The 21,730-nt window shown below is 41.8% G+C and overlaps 1 protein-coding gene across 11 annotated transcripts in view; it reads right to left on the minus strand.

The window, feature by feature from the left end:
- Positions 1 to 1,888: 1,888 nt before the first annotated feature.
- Positions 1,889 to 21,730, minus strand: part of mef2cb (myocyte enhancer factor 2cb) — a 78,676-nt gene continuing 58,834 nt past the window's right edge. For 3 of the 11 annotated variants that reach the window (XM_038703604.1, XM_038703602.1, XM_038703601.1), the window contains 7 exons: positions 16,804 to 16,947; positions 13,830 to 14,010; positions 12,940 to 12,987; positions 7,718 to 7,890; positions 6,250 to 6,379; positions 5,690 to 5,825; positions 1,889 to 5,410 (listed from right to left, as the gene is read on the minus strand). In XM_038703604.1, the coding sequence (XP_038559532.1) occupies positions 5,062 to 5,410; positions 5,690 to 5,825; positions 6,250 to 6,379; positions 7,718 to 7,890; positions 12,940 to 12,987; positions 13,830 to 14,010; positions 16,804 to 16,947 (1,161 nt within the window). In that variant the 3' untranslated portion in view covers positions 1,889 to 5,061. Of the gene's footprint in view, positions 5,411 to 5,685; positions 5,826 to 6,249; positions 6,380 to 7,717; positions 7,891 to 12,939; positions 12,988 to 13,829; positions 14,011 to 16,468; positions 16,607 to 16,803; positions 16,948 to 21,730 lie in introns of those variants that run through there. The other 8 variants (XM_038703611.1, XM_038703612.1, XM_038703607.1 and 5 more) reach the window with 8 other exon arrangements.

Genomic DNA, 21,730 nt, shown 5'->3' on the forward strand with positions numbered 1-21,730 from the left:
TCTTCGATTTTGTGCACATTCAGTAGCCTAAACAGTTGTAATGATAAAGTTGCGTTTTTTGTGTTTGTCTACAATTACATTTTGTCTGAGATTAAAAACACTCTCCAAAATGGGTTGAATCTAGGCCTACTTCTTTGAGGCAACGTAACACTAGTTTTTATTTCTGCTAATCGACTCCAATCTATAGACATGTGATAGTGAAATATATGTATGACTATTAACTTTGTTTTCAGATCGAAAATCTAACTCCCAAATTATAATGTAATAGGAATAATCGCAACAAACTCACAAAAGACAACCTGAGTTTGATTATGATATTTCGAAAGAATATGCATTGCCTCATTGTATTGCTTTTAAAATGTAGTAGGCCTGCATTTACAGGTAGGCTACTTTCAGCACAGGCGTCATAACACACCGTTTCTTTTCTTTTTAAAATATTGTAATTGATGGGATTGATTCAATTAAAAACAAAAAGCTGCTCCCCGAGTTTCTAAATATGTGTCCCGAACCTGAAATGATTAAAACGAAGAGACGATGTTTTTTCACTTCAAGCACTATTTATCTTCTGAAGACTCCGCCTAACACGAGGAAGCTTTGGTATGAATGGCACCTTTGGTGTGAGCCTGGACCTTCAAAACTGAAAAACAAATTACGATATTGCCTAATCCCATAAAAAACACGCATATTACATTATGTAAAAACAAGCAATAGGGGTGGCCTTTTTTAGGAAAACAGAAAAGCCTCAAACGGCTCGCTATCGAATTTCAAGATACAGGAAGTTTCTACAGGAAAACATCTTTTTGTTTTGCTTGCTTGGTTTTATCGCAATGTAAATGATAAGGTGCACTTAAAAGAAACACTTGATGATTTGTAGGTAAAGAAAGAAATATCAAAACGCGAGTGATGCTGTAGGTAGAAAGGAGATACATAATCAGGAGAAACACAAAGGCCTAACACCCTACGCGTCAAAATCCCAGTTGGGATTTTTTTAAAAGAGTCTAATTTTTATACCCAGTGTTTGAGTGCTGACAACTGCAATCACATCGTCATCTCTTAATAAATGTGTAACTGTTGTTACTGATTATTGTATTTTCAGAAGTAAAAAATGCGTCTTCCTCCTCCATTATAATTTAATACACTGTTCTTAACAGCTCTACCGCAATTTCTGTACGTCGGATATTTCCACCTCATTGTTGCTTTGGAACCGCAAAAAAAAAAAAGAAAGAACCAAACAAAAATTGTAGATTTTATTGAATTAGCTCTCCCTTTCTTTCTTTCTTTCTTTCTTTCTTTCTTTCTTTCTTTCTTTCTTTCTTTCTTTCTTTCTTTCAGGAATGAATGAGCACTGGAATAGGATAGACAGATGTGTTGTTAAGGGATTTTTTTCAAAATCACTCTGATTAGTAGGAGCAGGCCATTGTATTTGCATTGCTTATGAACATGTGTTTTTCCCTGTGATTTTAAGATCCATGTGTATTGTCTATTGCATAATGTATCAATGAGAAATATTATACCACTGTAATGTTAAGCATGATGAACCTTGGCTTTAAATGTCAAATAAATGTCTTCAGTATGAATACTTATGTTAAAATGTCACATTTAAAAAAATGTAAATGGAAAGAAACAAATGTGAAAATGATGCCACTGTCATTATTTCAATGTCATACAATTTATATTGTCTTAAAGTGAAGCTGCTATGGCACCATGCACTGACTTCCATTTGTGGAAGCTTTTCATGTTGATGTGGTTTTTCAAGTCAGCATTGTAACGTAACCACAGTTTAGAGACGCATGCAGAAACAAGTCAAACACAATGAAATCACACGAAGTCACATCCGAATAACTAAGAAAACCAGTAACTTTACTGAAATCTCTGCAAAATACAAATAGCCTTTCCCTCCAGCAGAGGAGACTTTTATTTCATCCCTATACGTTTTCACTACATACAGCTGAATCAAGTCCCTTGAGTTACAGAGATGTGGATTTAATTTAATACCATCTTAGTCTCAAGTGGCGACAAAGGCCAGCTTATGCCGCTGAAAGCCGCTCTTGCGTTCCAGAAAACATTAGTTCCAAACCTCCCCCACTTTCAGGTTTATACAAGCTACATGTGATACTACAGACTGACTTTTTAAGCATTGTAACATAATACTCTTTTTAAAAAGATCCTTTTCAGCCTTTGAATACAACTTAAATAAACCACAAACACGGTGGAGCAACAAAGAATCCCATGTGAATGTAGGGACCTTAAGCACTGGTATTACATGGTTATTACACATGGCTGTACAGGTGTATGGTCTCCCCTTTTCACTGCAAGTGACTTATCAAAACATCAGCTGAGGTACTGCTTGGGTAAATTTTGAGGTACCAACATTTAGCCTATTATAATAATGTAAAAGAACAACTGATCAACAGGTGATGCAAAAGAATGGCTTCAAATTTAACAAACACAAGAAGGAAAAAAACAAAGATCTAAAGTTTTCTCCATGGCTTTAGTTAATATTATTGTCAAACCTACAGAACTCAAAAGAATCATCAGGACATGTTGGCATGTTGGGCAAATGAGCAACAAAACAGGTACATTTTTGTTGTGGGTATTGACTATGCAGCTTGATATCTAAAGCTACATTTGACTGACTGAAATTGAAATGTGAAACCAATTGTACATTTGAGCAAATTCTTTTATTGTCTTATTTCAACGCTTGCAAAAACCATAAATGAATGTGAAAATAAAAGTTGAGTTTACAACACAGAAATGCCACTGGCTTTGGTTTCTCCACACTTATGCTGCCTGAAACATCATGTTTATTTTTTTTTCTCAACCTTTTTGTATTGAATTAAAAAAAAGAGAATAACACCATTATAGAGGCTCTGCCTCTGTTTGACTACACAGACTGTATACAGTAACAACATAGTGAACCTTCATGAAATATGCACATAGAACACTTAAGTGACAGCAGATATGGGAGTGGGAGGCAGAGAGATATGTGGCTAGTTTCATTGTTTAAAAAAGAGAAAATCAAAACAACAATTTATTTAAAATAAACAATTGTGCTTCTTTCAGACCAGCATGATCAATTTGTCCTTGCGTATCTGACGCTGAACCGTCAGGAACATGTGGCAAATGATGTGGAACCCTGTTTTGAAGAGTGGAACATGAGGAGTCACAAGACGGCACAGAATTAAATTAGGTTTGCAAATGATCAGGGATAATTATTAACAAAAATGTGTTCAACAAATGATATTCCATAAATATGATTAAAAAAAAAAAGTGTAGATTGGGTCATCTTGAACACAAGCTAACACTGTGGTGAAGATTTGAGATGGAGCAGAACACTGATTCCAAAACATATTTTATGAGATTATATTACTATATTAGATAATTAAGGTTAAGAATATAATATCTGATGCATTAAAATGCATCTAGACATGGATTGAGGGTCAATCATTTCACTCGTCAGAATGACAATCATGTGTCAACATTTATTTCTGTGTCATCCCCAGTTCCAGTCTCATGACATTTTCCACTAACAGGTTGTTTTTCAGCATTCTGGCCTGTCTTTCCTCCGTGACACAAACCCTGGCAATGCTTTCCAGCTGGTTTTTAAGGTTAGACTAAATACACCCCTGAACAGCAATGTTCAGGGCTCAAATTAAACAAACCAGACAACATGTGCAACTGCACATAGAAACTCCACTAAGAAACCAACAAAAATCATTAGTATATATTTATATATTAGAAAGCTATACACAAGCATGTTAATTTCACAGATTTTTTTTTTAAAGATTCTTAATATTACCATTATTATATATAATTAGAAATACACGTTTAAAAACAGACCTCTACAAAGATAAAACAGTTCAGCAAAGCATTGGATCTCAGTTTTTCATGGCTTAGGGCTTCGAAGCCCTGTCATTTCCCATCTGGGCGAACTATCCATCTCTTATTAGCAAAGCTATCAAAAAACACATTCTGGCTTATAGAAACTACAAAAAGCCACAAAAATGCTTTGCATTGTATTCCTTTCATATGAAAATAGAAGCAAGTGTATCGTACAATTGTTTTTAATTTTTTCCTTTTTTGATTATCAACATTGAATATTAATACTAGATCCAGAGTTTTCTTGATTACACTAACGTAGCTCTTAGATCAGAGGGTGGTCCTTGCTCAGCTCCATTCTTTAAGGGGAGCACTAAAATCATCAAGGGTTCCACACATTTAGCATTGGGTCTGCCTGTTTACCTGTACAATCCTTCAAATGTTGCATAATAGCTTTTCATTTAGTGAGTAAATAAATCTTGTAATGTCTGGCAACTTTTGACCCCTGCCCTTCCCCCCTTGACCTTCTATTTACATAAATACGTTGAACCTGCAACATGACATCATCTAATGTTAACACACATTTTTGCAAGGGAGAACTGCAGAGAAGGTATATAGCAATGAAACTGACACTGTACACATGTATTGTTTGTCCAACTCAAGTGCTAAGGTGTTTTTCCACTGGACACACTCACTCTCATGTTAATGTTTTTTTTCCTTTTTTTGTCTCTAGTCACTGATATATCGCTGAGGCAAAGTGTGAGTACGTTTTATGAAACAGAGTACCTGACTATTTTTTTTGTTTATTTGTTGATATGCATATATGTACACATACACACACGTGTAAAGATATATGCATACATGATTCTTTTTATCCACACACAATACAATTTATGCATAGTTCCCCAACAAAAATACCCCTATATCCCATCCCAACCGACACCCACCCTCCCAAACCCCCATTACAACACCCCACTGGTTTATATAATGTCAATATGTATAGCACACACACAATCAGCAAAAAGAAAAAGGAAAAGAAAAAAACGAAAAGAAAATTCAAACATATTTTTGAAAAGGGCTGTCCCTTTTCTTTCCTTCAGCGTTAAAGAGATAAAAGGAGAGAGGCCATGGGGTTGGTTGGTGAGTGACTCGTGATATCGAGTGAGAGGAGGAAGAGGAGGGAACGCCGCGTTGTCGGGGCTCAGGGCAACTCGGGGCACTGCCGGGGAGTGGTCAGAGCTATCATGTCGCCCATCCTTCTGACAGGCGCACCCGTTTGATGGAGGGGCTCTCGCGCTCGTCCAGGGCGGGCCGGGCCAGTCCCAGAGGTGAGTGGAACTCATTCCTGTGCTCATCACGGTCGCTGCCCTCATGGGAGCTGCTACAACTGCTCAGGCTATCAACAGGGGAGCGTCCCGAGTCCTGGCGGGACGAGGGGTTCTGGGGAGGTGGTATTCCGCCACCGTAGCCCCCCGGTGTGCTGCTGGTGCGATCTCTAGGAGGAGAAACAGGTTCGGACTTGATGTGCAGGCTTTGAGCAGAGGGCAGGGAGAGATTTGAACCCTGACATAAGTGAGAGCTAGAGCAATTTCTGTAGGAAGGAAAGGAAACGCAAGGGGTTACAGAGTTACAGAGCAAGAAGCAAAGTGATTCTGAAGTCAGTGTGTCACACGCAAACATGCATGAAAGCACGTATTTACACACACACACACACACACACATATACACACACACAGAGTCATATTCATGAAAACAGGGAGGGAGGTGTCACATTTGTGTTGGACCTTGCAAGTCAAGGTTGAAAACAGTGATAATTTATGTGTTACATCATGCATTTAACAACACCTCAAATTAAGTTCAATGCACTCACCCTAGCTGGCCAAGGGCTGAATGCTGCATGTTCTGAAGGTGTTGCTGTTGCCACCCGCTCATTGAGCCGAGGTGAAGGGAGCTGCCGCTGTTGAAGCCAGACAGGGAGGACAAGTCTGCACTGTTCAGGGAATACTCTGTGTACAAACACACAGGGGAAGGAGGAGAAGGATGTAGATTAAAGGTTGTTCAAAGAAGTTCAAACAAAGTTGCAAAGAGAATGCAGCTCGGAGGAATGCAGCTGTGATGTTACATGAATATTTTCCGTGTTTGTTGGTGTGACAATAGCACCCTCTGCTGTTAGACTGTTGAATAACACTTAAATCAGAAAGGAGGCTTCAAAAGCAACATGAAATGAGTCAAATAATAATTTTTACAGATGCACAACATCTCAAATAAAGCTTGATTTTTGTTTAAAGTTATTTAGGTACAGTACAGGTTACCTGAAAACATGTTGCATTATCTAAAACATATACAAAGTGATTACGGAGAATGAGCCTTAATGGACAAATGAGAATTTAATGTATAAAGATCACACAGTGCACACACTGTGGTACATACCGGTACCATAAGAAGTAGAGATGGCAGATGGGTAACCACCCATGCCTTGTCCTGGTAGAGTGGGAGTTGCTACTGATACCACTGGGGTGGCCAAGGACTGAGCAGACTGAGAGTTGTTTATTCTCTGGTTCTGTGACAGAGGAAGAGAAGACACAGAGAGCAAGAGAGAACATGAAATCAACTCCCAGACAAAACAAACAAAAAACTGCAATAGACCAAGAAAGTTTTTTTGGATTTTCTTTCTTTCACTCAACAGATGCTGAGAGAATGAATGTGGTGCCAACTTCTGAGGAAATTAATCACTTGACATGCGGCACGGCTGAACCCTGCCAACCCTATCATTTACCACCCTTACCGAGGGCCCACTGTCGCTATAGTAACATTGGTCTCCATGGCAACGCAGGGTAGCCACGGCAAGGGAGAGGCACTTTACTGTAGCAGAGGGGAGGGTTTGGCAGAAAATAATGGAGAGTTGATGCTAAATGAAAGTGTACTCTTTTGTTGCCCTTCATGTCTGCATTCTGAACGCAGCACAAGACTCTATAAGCAGGTACAAAGAGGAATTGAAGGAAGGGAGGAGTAAGATACACTTGGGTTGAGGCAGAAAAGAGGCCAGGCTGCTTTTACTCTGACACACCACTGGATGGCAATGTGTGCCCTTACAAAATGTAATGTAAGGCGTCGGAGTCTTCAGCAGAGTCAGCAACAATAAAGGTGAAAGTTACTCTGGAGTCCGGGCGCTAGCAAACTTAACGCAAATTAAGAGGTTAGACTCAGGTGACTGCAACGCTCTTACTTCTACAAGGCACATTATACTCCCAAGAATTACATTAATCTGTTTCTGATTAGAATATCTATCTAGGTTTATTTAGAGATGTTTTGATCTCTAAATTTGAGTGGCAGTCTGACTTACCAATAGCAGATCGACATCCTCAGACTGACGGCAATAAAAGGGGAGGGTAATAAATTAAAATTAGTGAGTGAGAGTGAGAATATAGAAGAAGGATCTAGGGATGGAGCTGCTGTTGGATTGAGCCAACCAAAACAGAGCTAATGTGAAAAGAAGATGCTAGTTACTATTGTAACTATACTAACTTAACACACCTCATCAGAAAGACAGGAGAAAGAAATATCGGGGCCAACATATGCACACAGACGCAGCAGAGGAAATATATCTGACAGTATATCAGACTCGGGCTAAAAGAAATTTAAAGAAGGGTGTTGGTTTAAGAAGCTGCCAAGGCGCATGAGAAAAATAACAATGTCATGTACCTAAAGTCAAGCTTATCACAAACATAACCTCATCAACCCAAGTCTGATATAAAGAGATGAAAGCAGCGGAGACGACATGAAAGGAAATAAACAATAGCAAACAAACCCGAGAGACCCCCCATTGATAGGAAGACATAGGCTACAGTAAGGAAAGGCGGAATGAAGACATGAAAAAAGGGATAGAAATATGACTCACGATGGAGGGCATGTTGTTCTTGGCGCCAGGGGGGATGAGCACACGTAGGTCAGGTTTGCGGTTGTTCATGCCTAAGTTCATGGGTGGGGGAGACTTAGCCTGCATGTTCTTGTTCATGCCACCGGGAGAGACCAGCAGACCTGGTGAGTTGCGGTGGTTGCCATATCCATTTCCTGAGAGCAAAGAAAGGTTGGGGAGAAAGAGGCAGAGAAACATTAAACATACAGATGTTCTTGAATGGTATTTGAACCAAAGAGCTAATTCTAAACCTGTTTCAAAAGTTTAATGAATCTTTAAAATCCTGCTGTCCATGACAGTGTAACCTAATGAAGAACTACAGGAATCCATTTTCACTTCCTGTGGTAGAAATTGTATTAGCTCACTATTCTGAAGAGACTTGTAAATTGTGTTTTAAGAAAGTGGTAGACACTAAAAAGAGTACTGTTTTTGTCTAGATGATCACCACTTTTTGCATGGTGGTGATTTGCTTGAGAGGACCTCACCCTCCACCTCAGTCGCTGTCAGTTAAGGCTACATGTGCCATGCAACAGCCAGTGAATCGTGTAAAAACATCTAATTACGGGTAGCAAGACCACAGAGGGATGGGACCCATCATTTGGCCATCAGAGCTAAACACGAGCGGTTCTTCGAGACAAAGACCCTGCCTCGGGGTTGCCACCAGATCTGCATTCCCCTAAGTACGGTGGGCCAAGTGCAGCACCCATTTCCTCCTCAAAAACCGGTGGGGCGGAATCCCAGCTACATCATTAAAAAAACTGAGAGTGGAGCATTCTCGCAAGCAACATAGTCTTTGTTTCTAACCCAATCCCGCAGGCTGTTTTTCCCCTTACTTCTCCTTCCTTCTTCCAAGGGGTAGAACACAGGGCACTGTGTGGACGTTCCCACTTGAAAGACGGGCAGGAATTATACGTTAGACATAAATGAATTTCCTAATCATATACTCCGGGGGAAAATGAGTCGCAGATGTCTTCCTGGGCAATTTCCCTCGCTGATCTTTGTTTAATTTGAGAGCGAGGTTTTTGTTGTTTGGAAATGAAAAGTCTCAAAAGCTCAATTTGAACAATCTGAAGAGTAAACGACCGCTAGCGGTGAGAGAAAATGAGGCTGTCTGACATAAAACGAGAAAAACAGTGTGGTGACTGCTAGTGTGTGTAAGTGTTTGTGCCTCTGCTGGCATGTGTGATGTATAAGCTTGCATAAGTTGATGTTAACAACATTGACTTTGTGTGTTATTGTATTTTTTGCTGCATACAATTGTTCATGTGCATGATTCTATATAAGCACCATTTTTCTGTCACATGACTGCTTATGCATGAGCCATGCATATGGATGCACATGTGTGTTTTGTATTGGACCCTCTTAGTTCCAGTGTCAATCTCACATTAGTAAAGAGGCAGCTGCCTCTTCAGTTTTCCCGCTCTCTCATTCTCATAGCTGGCCCTTTGTGAGATTGAGTGGGTGCATGTGGAGATAGATGAATGAGACCTCACACACACAAAACAGACATGCACACCACACACATACACGCACTTTAATAAATAACACAGCAGGAAGTACATCACTGTTTCTGTACAGATGAATAAAAAGAGACCGAGCCATACAGAGACATTAATACACACTTTGCTCAAGATGACATGGACTTCATCTTGGTGACAGTTAATCAGACATCTGTGTATTGCCACCCTGTGGAGATGGCTGCAGTCCAGTCAATTATCTGCTAGATGACTATGATCATGAAAGGCATAGGCCAGTCCTTAAGCACTTCAAAAGTAAAATCATTACGTAATTAAGCTAATGAAGCAAGCACTGTGACTCAAATCTTCCTATTCTGTAGCTTGATCACCCTGATTGTAGGACAGTTGCATTCAATAGCGACACATTGGCTGGGCTAATGTATCTGTCGAGGACACGACAGAGTTTATTTCTACTACCCTCCTCTAAGGCTACTTTGCACGGTCAAGCTGCAGCACTGGCTGGAATCGACCGTTTAGAAGAAGTGACAAAATTATATACAGCCCAGACAGGAGTAAGTTTTGCTGCTGTATAAAAATCACACATAGAGCACAAAATCTGATCTCGGATTCAGATAAGCTTTTTGCTATTTATGCGGTGCAGGGGGGCAGCTGAGTTCAAAGCTGAAGGATTGCAATCTGTCTCTATAGGTGCCATGGTAACAACTTAGTGCACTTTGAGATGCATGTGTTTTACAGGGCCCTCCCTGTGCTCATTCTCTCTCTCTCTCTCTCTCTCTCTCCCTCACTCTCTCTCACACACACAGAGAGACACACACACAAAAGAGAGGTGTGGTTAAACTCATGTACATTTTACTGTTACTGAACAAATTTCTGATGTCCTGTTGTGGTCTAACAGGCACGCTCCATTCTATTCCCCATACACACACACTCTTCCGTTGCGGTTTGGCCAAATGTGCATTCAACCCTGAATTCTCCAACTGAACTAAGGTGTCACACTCACACTTACAACTTGTACAGTTGGTATGCGGTGCTGCCAAGATTGAGACACATATTGTTTGATCTACTGAACCTGACTTGTTGTCGGTTCTTGTATGAATGCTTTTTAGCTTGTCTTTCTGTGTGATTTTGCCCAGACATGTCTTAAAGATGTACCTTGTTTGTAATTCATTTGAGGGAGTAATTGGTGTGTGATCAAGGTGAGAGGTGACAAGAGTGTCTCGTTAATTCGTTGGTGAGTAGAGTGCTGATCGGAGCGACAGCTACGTAATTGCACGAACGGAGGTTTTTACAAGCCAAGGCCTTGGTCCGGAGCTCCCTTCATCAGCTCTCTTTCACTCATGTTCTGTTTCTGTCCTCACCTTGCGCTCTCGCCTAGCCAGCAAAGGAGTTGACAGACTGAACACATACTGTATATAAATGAGCGAACATACACATGCACGTTCACACTTCCCACAGTATTTCCATAAAAGAGACATGATGACTCAGCCTTTCAGTAACATGCCCTATTTGCACCGGACTAGAATTACCTGGGGACCTTATGTGATCTAGACTTTACCCCCATGTCTGGATTTCATGCGGCGTATTTGCACAGGATAAAGAAAAAGTGTATGTTTCAATTAAATTTACAGGATGATCTCCAGATGTGAGTGAAACACATTGCATCTTCGTGCTTATGCAGCAATAAAAGGGAAGTCTAGTATTATACATGTTTGAAGTTCATGTAGTTAAAAGTCATGAAAACACTGTAGCTAGGTAACTAACAGGGAAAATGGACTTGTTCCCTTTTAAAAAGGGTGAATGATAGTGTGCTTATTGTAACTTCATAATTATTATAAATACAAAATACAAAAAAAAGTTACTTGCACGCTATGACATTTTTTAAAATGTCAGGTTGTGTCACAGTTAATAGTCAGAGCGATTAGAACATGTCCACTTTCAAAGTCATGAATACTACATCAGCAGGTTGTTCAAATGGACTACTCTCACAAGCATGAAAAACTTGAACCCATGGCACCACATAGGCTATAACTACATAAATCCACTGCATTTGCACTTATAAATCTATCTATTGTAAAATAAAAAATATATACAAGGCTGAGACAATTTACTGAGATGACAATTTAAGCTAAATCCATCCAAATGATCAGAAGACCCGTGCTTGGTGAAATATGGTAGGTAATCACCGGTGGCGTTATAACTTTACAGACTGAGCACATCGCAGATTCTTGCGGGATTAAGAAACAAACAACTTCTGCAATCCTTCAAAACTACAGTAAGGTACTCCAGGTATGCTAATTCCATGTGAATTGGGCTTTAAAAGCTGTCATTTTCTTTCTTTACACACAGATGGAACCATGACATCTGAGGCACAAAGGAGGTGTTTATGTGCATGTATGAACCACACACACACACACACACACACAGACTCCTCTTATGTCACTTAGTATACACCACTTAAGACACTCGTACACTGGCCAGACAGCTACTTGTACAATCATCTTATCAAAACTTACCGTGAAGAGAAGAGGAACATTAAAACAGTCTTTGTGGTGCCACAGTGGCTGGGCCACCTCACACTGAGTCACTTCGAGGAACATCATTAAAATGGCTGACCAAGTTCACAGAACACTTCCATCTGTGTTCCCCCACTGTTTCTTCTTTGCACACATGCTTCCACCATCAGTGGATATTCATCACTGGGGTTTCCCCCCCACACACTTTTTCTCTCTCCCCCTAGATGAGATTTAAGAGAGCCCTGAATGGAATCTTTTAGCTCCCACATGACTCTCTCTCCACGTCGTGTTTTTCGCTGCTGCTGAGCGACACACAGCTCTCACAGAGCGCCTCTGTTCCTTCGGCACGGTGACACAAAGCCTACATTTGAAGCATGCTCTGGAGCACGCCGTCGACGGAACACACGCCACAACAAATGGTCCTGTTGTGTGTGGGATGAGTTACCAGACAGAGAAACCAGGCATTGACCCCTTGTGATGGAGCCCTAGGGGCCAGACAAGGCTGCCCAGCTGTGCCCCACTGACCCCCCCAACTCTTCATTTTTACACTCTGCACTGTACGTCAAGGCTGTAAAATTTAACCCTTTAAAAGGGAGTCTCTTTGCCATAAACTTGGTCCTGACATGTCCTCAGGGCAAACCCATTGACACACAGAAGCCAGCACATAAGATTCCTTACACATGTTCCTCAAACATGGGTTACTCCACTCTCTATGGGATCATTATGGCCATTCCAAACATTGAATTAATTTGGTTGCAGACATATGATAGCAGTTACTGTGTAGCAAGTTTGTGTGACAAAACTGGGTTAATCCAAATATATGGATGATGTCATTTTGAATTTACGTCCAAGTCCAAGAGGTAGTAAAAATAAAGAAATGGCTCATCAAGCAGAGAAACAGAGAACATTTAACGGTACATTCAAAAGTCTAGCATCTTGTCTAGCAGCCTGTCAGTCAATCTCCTGCTGCTAAACCCAGGCAGGATGTATCACAGCCCCAGCACTGGGCAAACATTCCCAGGTGAAACTCTACAACCACTAACATCAACACATCATGGACAAAATCTCCTTCTTGGGTTTGGGTTACTATTAGTCATGGATTTTATGGCCCAGAGTGGGTGAGTGGGTGCCGTGTGTGTGTGTGTGTGTGTGTGTGTGTGTGTTTGTGTGTGTTAGCAGACAACTATGTGTGAGAAGAGGAGGCCATTCTTACCAGCACTGGTGCCTGCGCCAGTGGTGAGGTCAGCACCCATGAGGCCACCTGAAAGATGAAAGAGAGAGAAGAGCAAAAGAGAGAAAGCCATTAGAGGATAGACACCCACATAACATCCACTATGCTTCCTGTCTCTTACCTTGCTGGCCTTTCAGAAGCTACCTCAATTTAATCACAATCTGTGTGTGTGTGTGTCTATACATTATATGTGTACTGATTCCAGAAGTAATATTGCTTCCCACTCAAACCTTAACACTCTGAACAACTGGACACTGCAAGTGGATACCTTAAGCTGCTGTCCAAGAAAAATGAGACATTATTATTTTTAAGCCATGTGAGGTGGAAGAGTGGGAGGGTCTAGAGCGTGTGCGGTTTGGTGTGGATGCTGTGAGCGCCAAAACTCATATTTAGTTTGTGCTGGCGCTCCTAGCATCCAGTTGTAATGACAGGGTGAGGGTGTGGGCAGCAGCCTTCAGACCAGAGGGACAGAAAAAGGACTTTGGACAACAATAACAAACCAACAGGCCTGATTTGCTTATGTCACCAGCAACTCAATGCCTATACATAAGTCCAGACATCCCATGTGTAGAACCTCACACTAAATCATCGAGACCGTAGGCTGGAATATGATATTAAATCATCAACTTGCTTTGAACAAAATACTGAGCAGGCAATATGTGACTATACACCGGTGGGGGAAGACTTCAGATTCATTCACTGCTTTTGGAATATTATTATATATTGCGGGTAGCTGTCATACAATAAATCATGCATTTCATTTGTGTGTATATTAGCATGACAGACAGGAACACACAGGTGAGAAAATAGACAGATGGGATAACAGTGTGTACATGGGTGCATGAGTGCATGTGAGGCTCAGCCTGTGTTACCTGCACTGGGGGGTCTGTGAGTAACTCCGGGAGACATGCTGTTTCTCTGTAGGCCATGGTGTGCCAGTGGCAACAGGTTGTGGTTGCCTAGGGAACCACCAGGATGGCTGTAAATGAGATTGTTCTGGTTGCTAACAGGAATGGACACAGGCATATCATAGTTCGATGGGGGCACGGCCTGCTGAGAAAAAGAGCGAACAAGAGAGACACAGACACAAATTTGATTAGATTAAGGATACCGACAATTTCAGTGACTGAACAGACTAAAACAAAGCCCTCGAGTAAAGGAATGGACACAGACACAGAGAAAGAGACAATTCAGGGCCACTCCAGCAACACAGAGATATTTAAAATCCTTTGACTTTCTACAGTGTTACTCCAGAAGTAGTCAAAAGAAAAAAGCCAGAGACGACCAAGTTCAAAAGGACAAATGGACAACTATCAGTAGAATGCATAGATGAATGGTACAAAGATCTACTTCTTACAGCAAAGAAAACACAAAAACATAAAGGTTAAGCGCCTAGAAAACTTCTTTTAGAGTTACTCGGATTGTCCCCAAGATGATATGGGCTGCCATTACTTTGTTATTCAAGTTTGATCTAGCATAGGTAGGCTACTTTGGTGGCTCCCAATATCTTTCTGTAAATAATTCAGGTTTCATCCCTTACACTTTGTGACATTTGTAACTGTAAAGGCAAAAGGTTGACCTGAGGAGATCTTATCCAATAGTGGCAGCATTTATATTCCCTGATTCCTGTTTTATTACATTAATAAAGAAATTAGAAGGCAATGGTTTACTGAGGAAGCCAGTGGCATCCCACTATTCTAAAAGAGCTTAACATAATTCAGTCTGTCTTCACCTCAAACGTGTTACTAGCAAAAGTAGTCACATGGAGCTAATGCTAAGAGTTTAGAGGTGGTAGACTCAGATCGGTCTCATCAGGAACATGAGCAGAGGTAGTCTGCTGGCCCCAGGTGTCTAGTTTGTCATGTTTATTGTGTCACTTGGCAGAAAAGCTTAACCTTGGGAGTGCCCTGGAAGTGGTTGATCCAGCCTGTTAGCTTTAGGAAGTAGAAAATAGGGCCCTAAATTACTGCCATGTGTCTCAGAGCCATGGAGCAAGAGCATCAGGGGGATCATCAGCCTGAATTGCGTGGATATTGAAATGTACCCTAGCACTGCTTAGTCTTCTTCAATTTTCTCCTTTTTGCTAATGTTCTTTTTGCAGGCCAAATATTATTTCAAAGTACAAAGATGGTTACTTTAACCATATTTCATTGTGGGCCTCTGCACATTTCGCTTTTATTGCAACTTTACTCAGGAGTGGGCTAGCCAAAAGCTATGCATGCTTTCTTGTTTAACCAGTGAGGGGATGTCTCTGGTTCTGTTTTCTTTTTGAGACTTTCAGTAATTTCTTCCATCTCGGATTCCTTGTTGGAGCTTTTATACCTCATGACTTCTCTGTGCGGTGTTTTGTAAGAGCGAAGGGGCTGTCTCTGTGTGCACATTTGCGCGTATACACACCACATCACTGGGTGTAAGGGCCCCGTCTGTAAGCTGTCCTTTAAGCAGTGCCATCCTTCCTGTTTTCACTCATCTTCCTCCTCCACCTCTCCCCACAGTCCCCTCAACAGTCTCCTGCAATCCAGAGGCCCAGTGCTTGGCAGCCACCCTGACCACACACTGAACTGCCACTTGTTGAGCCTCCCCCCAACACCACCACCCCTGCTGTTCCACCCCCATCCCCACCCAGCTCCGATCCCAAACCCACTCCACCCCACCCCGCCACGCCACCCCAGCTCACCAACGCCTGCCTTGCTTCTAACCACATCTCCCCAGTCTCCGTTCAGCTTAGACACTACTGTTCTCCTCTGAATTATCTACCATGGAATTATCTCTTTCTCTGTAAGGCTAGATCGCTAACCATTCCAATATGTTGCTTTGTAAATGAAAGGCAGGCTCAGTTTACATAGAAAGCAGCCTTTATTTTGTGTTTTCTGGCAGCTGGTAATCGATTGAATTCTTCTGTAAAATGAACACTGTATGATATAAATCCAGCTGCTGACAGGTCTTGACCTATCTACGTCTATTAGCAAACATGCTGCCTTTAAATATTTCGGCTAGGAGAAGACATAATTGAGTTTTGTGAGCTATAGAGATATGCTCAAGCATTTTTGAATGTCTGCTGCTGTTTCATTGCCCCAGTGTCTGTCCTTGTTGTCGCGGGTGACTGAGCGGTGTGTTTTTGTGCAGGAAAAGGAAAAGCACATGCAGACCACACCTCCCCTGAGAGCCAGGCAAGGCATTATGGGTAACGGGTTCAAGGAGGGAACCCACTAAGGTTAAAATTTGTCATGAGAGAAAGTCTGCAATTACTATAGTGAAAATGCCTGCTAGTTATGGTTGCAGTTATGTCAAATTAGAGGACTGTTCCTCAGCTGTAAGCAAGCAAAATCAAAGAATTTTTTCATTGTAAGTACACAATATAATCTCACTCTAGTCTTACTCTCACTCTCACTTTGTGTATTTAGTTTAGTGATATACAATAGTGGTTAGCTGGGTTAGCGCAACAGTTACCGGCTAGTCAGCATTTTGTTAGCCTTCTGAGGGTGCGGCGTAGCGTCAACCCAGTACTTACAGATATCGTATGAGTTTTAATCATGTGATCAAACTCCTCGTTAATCTGTTTGTATTTCTCCTCAGTGCGTGGGGTGAGGGTGAGAGTAGACTCGAGCTCCGGGCTCTCGTCGCCTTTGTTCTCCTTCTTGCTCAATGCCTGCCAGGTCCCACAACCACAGAGACGGACGGATGGATGGACGGACGGAAACACAGGTGAAGGGATGTAGAGATGGGTGGTAGGAAGAGATGATGAAAACGAGGAGATGAGGTGGAAGTGACAGAAAGCATGGGGGGGGGAGAAAGAGAGGAAAGAAAGGTGAGAGGAAGGCTCTAGGTTCAACAAGAGGTACTTACACAAAGTCTCTGTCTGCTGATCATCAGATCAATATCCTCGTTTATTTTCCTGTACTTGTCCTCGGACTCGGGGCTGTGGCCGACCGAGTCGTCTGCGTCGGGGTCTGGGCTGTCACAGCCGTTTAGGCCCTTCTTTCTCAATGTCTGCAAACAGAGCAGTTGCACAAAATTGTTGAAGGGCTTTGGGGTAGGGATGGGGGTATGGTGATGAACTGTGAGGAGGCCCCTTTTAGAATTGATCCTGATAGAAGATGAAGTTTGGAAAACCATTTAGAGGTTTCCTTAACAGTGGCATTTCTTAATATATTTAAAATGAATAGACTTTCAATGAGTTTGTGTTTCAATGAGAAATTGCTCTACAAAAGATCTTTAACCTTTTCAGTGGATCATTTTGGCAGGCTCCATTCTAACCTCCATCAACATGGGGTAACACAAGGATACACTGGCTGCTTCGTGAACAAGTAAACATGCAGCTAAACATTCAAGATGGCACAAAGGTTTTAATCCCATCCAATAACAAGACATAAGAAATGATAAAAGTCTTGACAGAATGACAAATCATGGGACCTTAAAACCTCATAATTACACAGGAAAGGGAAATGTCATAAAAGTAAAACACATTTTACAACCATAATCATCAATGGGACATGAAATAGAATTAAAATACAGCTGAGGTGCTTGAGTTCATGACTCTGGTATATGTGCTATTAAATGTGGCAGTTTCTGTTTTGGCCACCTGATGGCCACCTGCCCCCATTAGAGTGGCCAGAAAACAGCAGGCAGGCGGAAAAGCACACTATCCACTGCTCACCACTCCCTCTGAGTGGAAGAGAGACACAGACAAAGAGAGCGTAAGAGCGAGAGAGAGAGCTGCTTCTGTCCTTTTTTAGATATTGTTGACAACCATAACAACAGGGATACTTTCAGAGCACATTACTGTGTGTGATAGCACGCAAGTATGTTTGCTTGAGCAAGTAGGCATGTACCGATAGGTGCTGTGTTCATTTGCCATGTAAAGTGAGAGACAAAGACCGAGCGGAAGAGAAGAAAAGTGCAGTAGCTGACAGTTAGAGATCTCATCAAAGACATCCCCTCCTCACCACCCCCCTTTCACTCTCTCCCCTCCTTCCCTCTCTCCTTCTGGCTTTAATAAAGGGAGATTAGTCTACAGGAGGAATATCTCAGGCCTGCTCCTGTCTGTGCAGTCGTCGCTTCACACCGCGCTCTCCTGCTTTCATCTGAAGCTCCATATCAGACAGACGTAATTAAATTTACTTTAGCACACCCTGTATTTGATGCTGATCAAGTGTGTGTGTCTCTATCTCTCTCTGTAAATGTTGTACTGTGTGTATGTGTCTACTGGTGTGAGTGTGTGTGTGTATGTGTGGGAGGGGGAAGAGGGGAATGAGTCTCTGTTTGTGTGTGCATGTGTGGGTGTGTGAGAGTGGGTGTTAGCGTCAAGAAAAAAGAAAGAGAGACTGAGCAGGAGAAAGGAGGAAGATGGATGCTAAGATAAGTTAATCTTAGTGAACTTCTTCCTCTCATTTGTTTGTCTCCGTCAGTACTCACTCACGGAAGAGATACAAGTGCTAGCTACTCCATCACAACCAGTAGCAGAAGTGACAGGGAGCGATCTGCCTGCTTAGAAAACAAATAACAATCGAGTCATCTCTCATGTCAGCACAACAAAGGGCTGTTTTGAGTGTGGTTTTAGTGAACTTAGAGGGCTTCTTTTGTGTGTGCGATAACTGTTTGATTCCTGAGGCGTCTCGTGGCGAGGCAGCTACTGTAAGCGTGTCAACATTTGCTGGCTCTCCTCTTCTCTCTCTGAATCCTCACTTGGCCCCTAGAGTGGAAATCTGGAATTCTGAATTTGAAAGCTTCTCTCACATCTTTGACAGTCTTCAGGAAATCACACCAAACAAATCAACCAAGGCGATGCAGGAGATCTGACTTCTAACAGACCTACAGTGAATCAGGCACTCTTGCTCTAACTGAGGTGGATGAGTCAAAAGAACAAAGGGGTTGCAGAGGTTTAGCATGCTGTCTTTTTTGGCAAAGGCGTGAGATGTAAAACTTTTGCTATTTCTTATGTGTAGTTTCATTCTGGTCTTAGCGATGCATCATATCGAACTGACAAGAGCTGAACCACTGGCCTTTTACTGCTCACATGAGAATGCACGCAAGGAAAAAAACAACTTTTCTTCCTACTTGCACAGATCTCCACCACCTACCACCACCAGCACAGAGTGCATGAGGGATTCACTTCCATTCTAGGAAGAATACCAGAGGGGTATTGCTAGGAGAGGAAAAAGCAAGGGCTGGGGTAAAGGTGACGCCCATATGAGGCAACTGAGCTGGTGGTCTAGCAGGGTATTGGGCAATAGTTGTGTTGGGTGTTGATGGGGTGCAGGGAGCCAGGGCCTGAGTGTTATATGACTTTAAAGCATGTGGCCCAGACTTAGCTTTCCAGCAGGGCTCAGCACATTGAGGGTGCGGTACAAGGGCAGTATGCCACTCATCCCAGTTATGCCCACCTGTTTAAAGACATCACACCTGTTGCCAAAGGCTGACACACAACCCAACAACCAATCAGATCTGTCGGAGTGCTCATATAGCCATAGAAGGGTCTCTCATTCTTGCGCTCTCCACCTCACCACCCTGCCGCCCTACTCTCGTCATCCTATATATTTCCCCCTTCTCTAATAGCCCATTGCTTTATCTGTGCCCTGAATGTGCTATGTATTTTATGGCTCTGCTCAATAGAGTCATCAGCTGCTGCTCCAAACAAGGCTTTAAGTTTTCAGTGACATCATCACCATATAAGACACATCAAAGACATATATTTCGAAATGACTGAGAATAATGATCATTGGTAGTAGAGCTGCTACCCTTATATTGAAAGAAGCAGGAGGATTGGTATGAAGAGCTGGCATGAAAATAGAGTCTTTGGGGAATATGCTAATAGGATGAGGATTAAACAAAAACACTTTGGTGCAGTTCACTTGTGCCAAGAATTGTATGCACAAAAGATTCACCCAAATTATCATTCTTATATTAAAATTATTCAATTTATATCACTTTTTATAAAGAAATGCTCATTATTATATTCTTACAAAATGAGTGCTGGCATTAAAGGAAAACATTTCATAGAGAATTATTTAAGTATATAGCTATATTGTTGCAGCTATTTACAAAAGTGACATTTTTCAGCATCCATTTATTAATGATTTTTTATCTTTTCAGAAAGTCAAACAGTTTATTTTGAAACTGAAAAGACTAAACAAAGTTAGCCTTACTCCCATTTTAGTTTAACACAAAAGAAAAAAAAAGTCAAAATGTGGACACACTGTTATGGGAGAAAACTGTTCATAAGAGAGATATATTGATGGAGAAATGGAGGAAGAGAGGAAAAAGCTACAAACTACTTCAATGTGAACTATCTCTGGGTATGCTACAGAGAGTGGGTACAGTATACTGTATGTGAGAGTTACAGAGAGGAAAGACTGCAAAAAAAGCTGTGTATGCTTGCTTGGCTCTGTGTCTTTCTCTGTGTCCCCTTTGGAGGCTTGCTCCTAATTAAACTCCTTCTTCATGATGCTCCCTCATGACTCGACTTGTCACAGGGCCTGTGTGAAGCAGGCACAGCATAGACACGGCGTCCTACATACTTAGACACCCGTCTCATCGGTACCCTTCAGCTCTGAACACTCAGCTAGGCTGGACCAGACCAGGGTGGGCCAGAGGACTACAGTGAGAAAGGCTAACCGAGGCAACCTAGGCTAGATTAAGACAATCAGAGGATAAGTGATGGGAGCTTGAATTACAAGGGAACTGTTTCACATTATCTCTTGCTTGGTTAGTACATCTACCAAAGATTTGAGTTCTCTGATGTTTGAATTGTAGGAACAACTCCAGCCTTATACAAATTTCATAGTTTGAGCTGTGGGTGATAACTGCATGTAGCTCTTCAAAAAAAACAAACTGTGGAGGATATTTGGGTGTGAATTCTGGGTGGCTCCAGGGGGTCTGCTAGGGACAGCTGACGCCTGCCCAGAGCTCCTACCATACCAGAATCCGTCTGCTCGGCATTCTGCCACCCTGCTCACCCTCTCTATCCGTCTTTCTGCCCCCGTCTTTCTGTCTCAGTCTGCTGCTCAGTCTGTCTCTGTCTCCCTACCTCTGTCCTCTTCCTCTCATTTTTGCAATACTACCACTTCTCAGCAGAAGCTTAGGCAAAACATTGTTGGCTTGATGGGCATTGTTATCATCTTTATATCACGGGACTCAGGCTAGTTGATGGGTTGTGTTTGCAAAGAGCTTCATTGCTGACCATTCCCCTCTGCAGTTATCTTGGCAGTGGCTGAAGGGTCCGACACATTCAATATTGTGTTTATGGCTATTGGCGACAGCCAGGCCAGTGAATGTTTCTCAATGTCTTCAAACCAATGGCTGACAGCAGCAGTGCAAAAACCCTCTACAAAAACAGCCAGTTTATAATAGGCCTTTTATATCTTTGCCAACACTCTATGGTCTTCCGAATACACATACTATTGTAAGCAAAACCAAGACTTATGAAAGAAGATAGTATAGTACCAGGGCACAAAGAGTGTTCCCCAATAAATGCAGCAGTTTATGGTTTTGCATTATATTTCAGCAGTCGATGGAAAACAAGTCACTGACAGACGAGCACAATATAAAAGCATTAATAACTGTGCCACTTATGGTTAATCATGTTTTCTGTGCTGTTAAAATATAATAAAATGGTAGTGAAATAAACAGCTTTGCCTGGCAGGGTCTTAGCCTCTGTTTGTCACAATGTTAAAAACACTAGAGAACATATTGATTCACTCTGACTCTTAGAGATACTCCTTGAAGACATGACAGTATGTAAATTGTACAGATCTGTCTTCAGAAATTTGTGTAC

Source organism: Micropterus salmoides, unplaced genomic scaffold (assembly GCF_014851395.1).
Source record: "Micropterus salmoides isolate LMB-PRFRI ecotype aquatic unplaced genomic scaffold, ASM1485139v1 Ms_hic_scaffold_7, whole genome shotgun sequence".
NCBI lineage: Eukaryota > Metazoa > Chordata > Actinopteri > Centrarchiformes > Centrarchidae > Micropterus > Micropterus salmoides.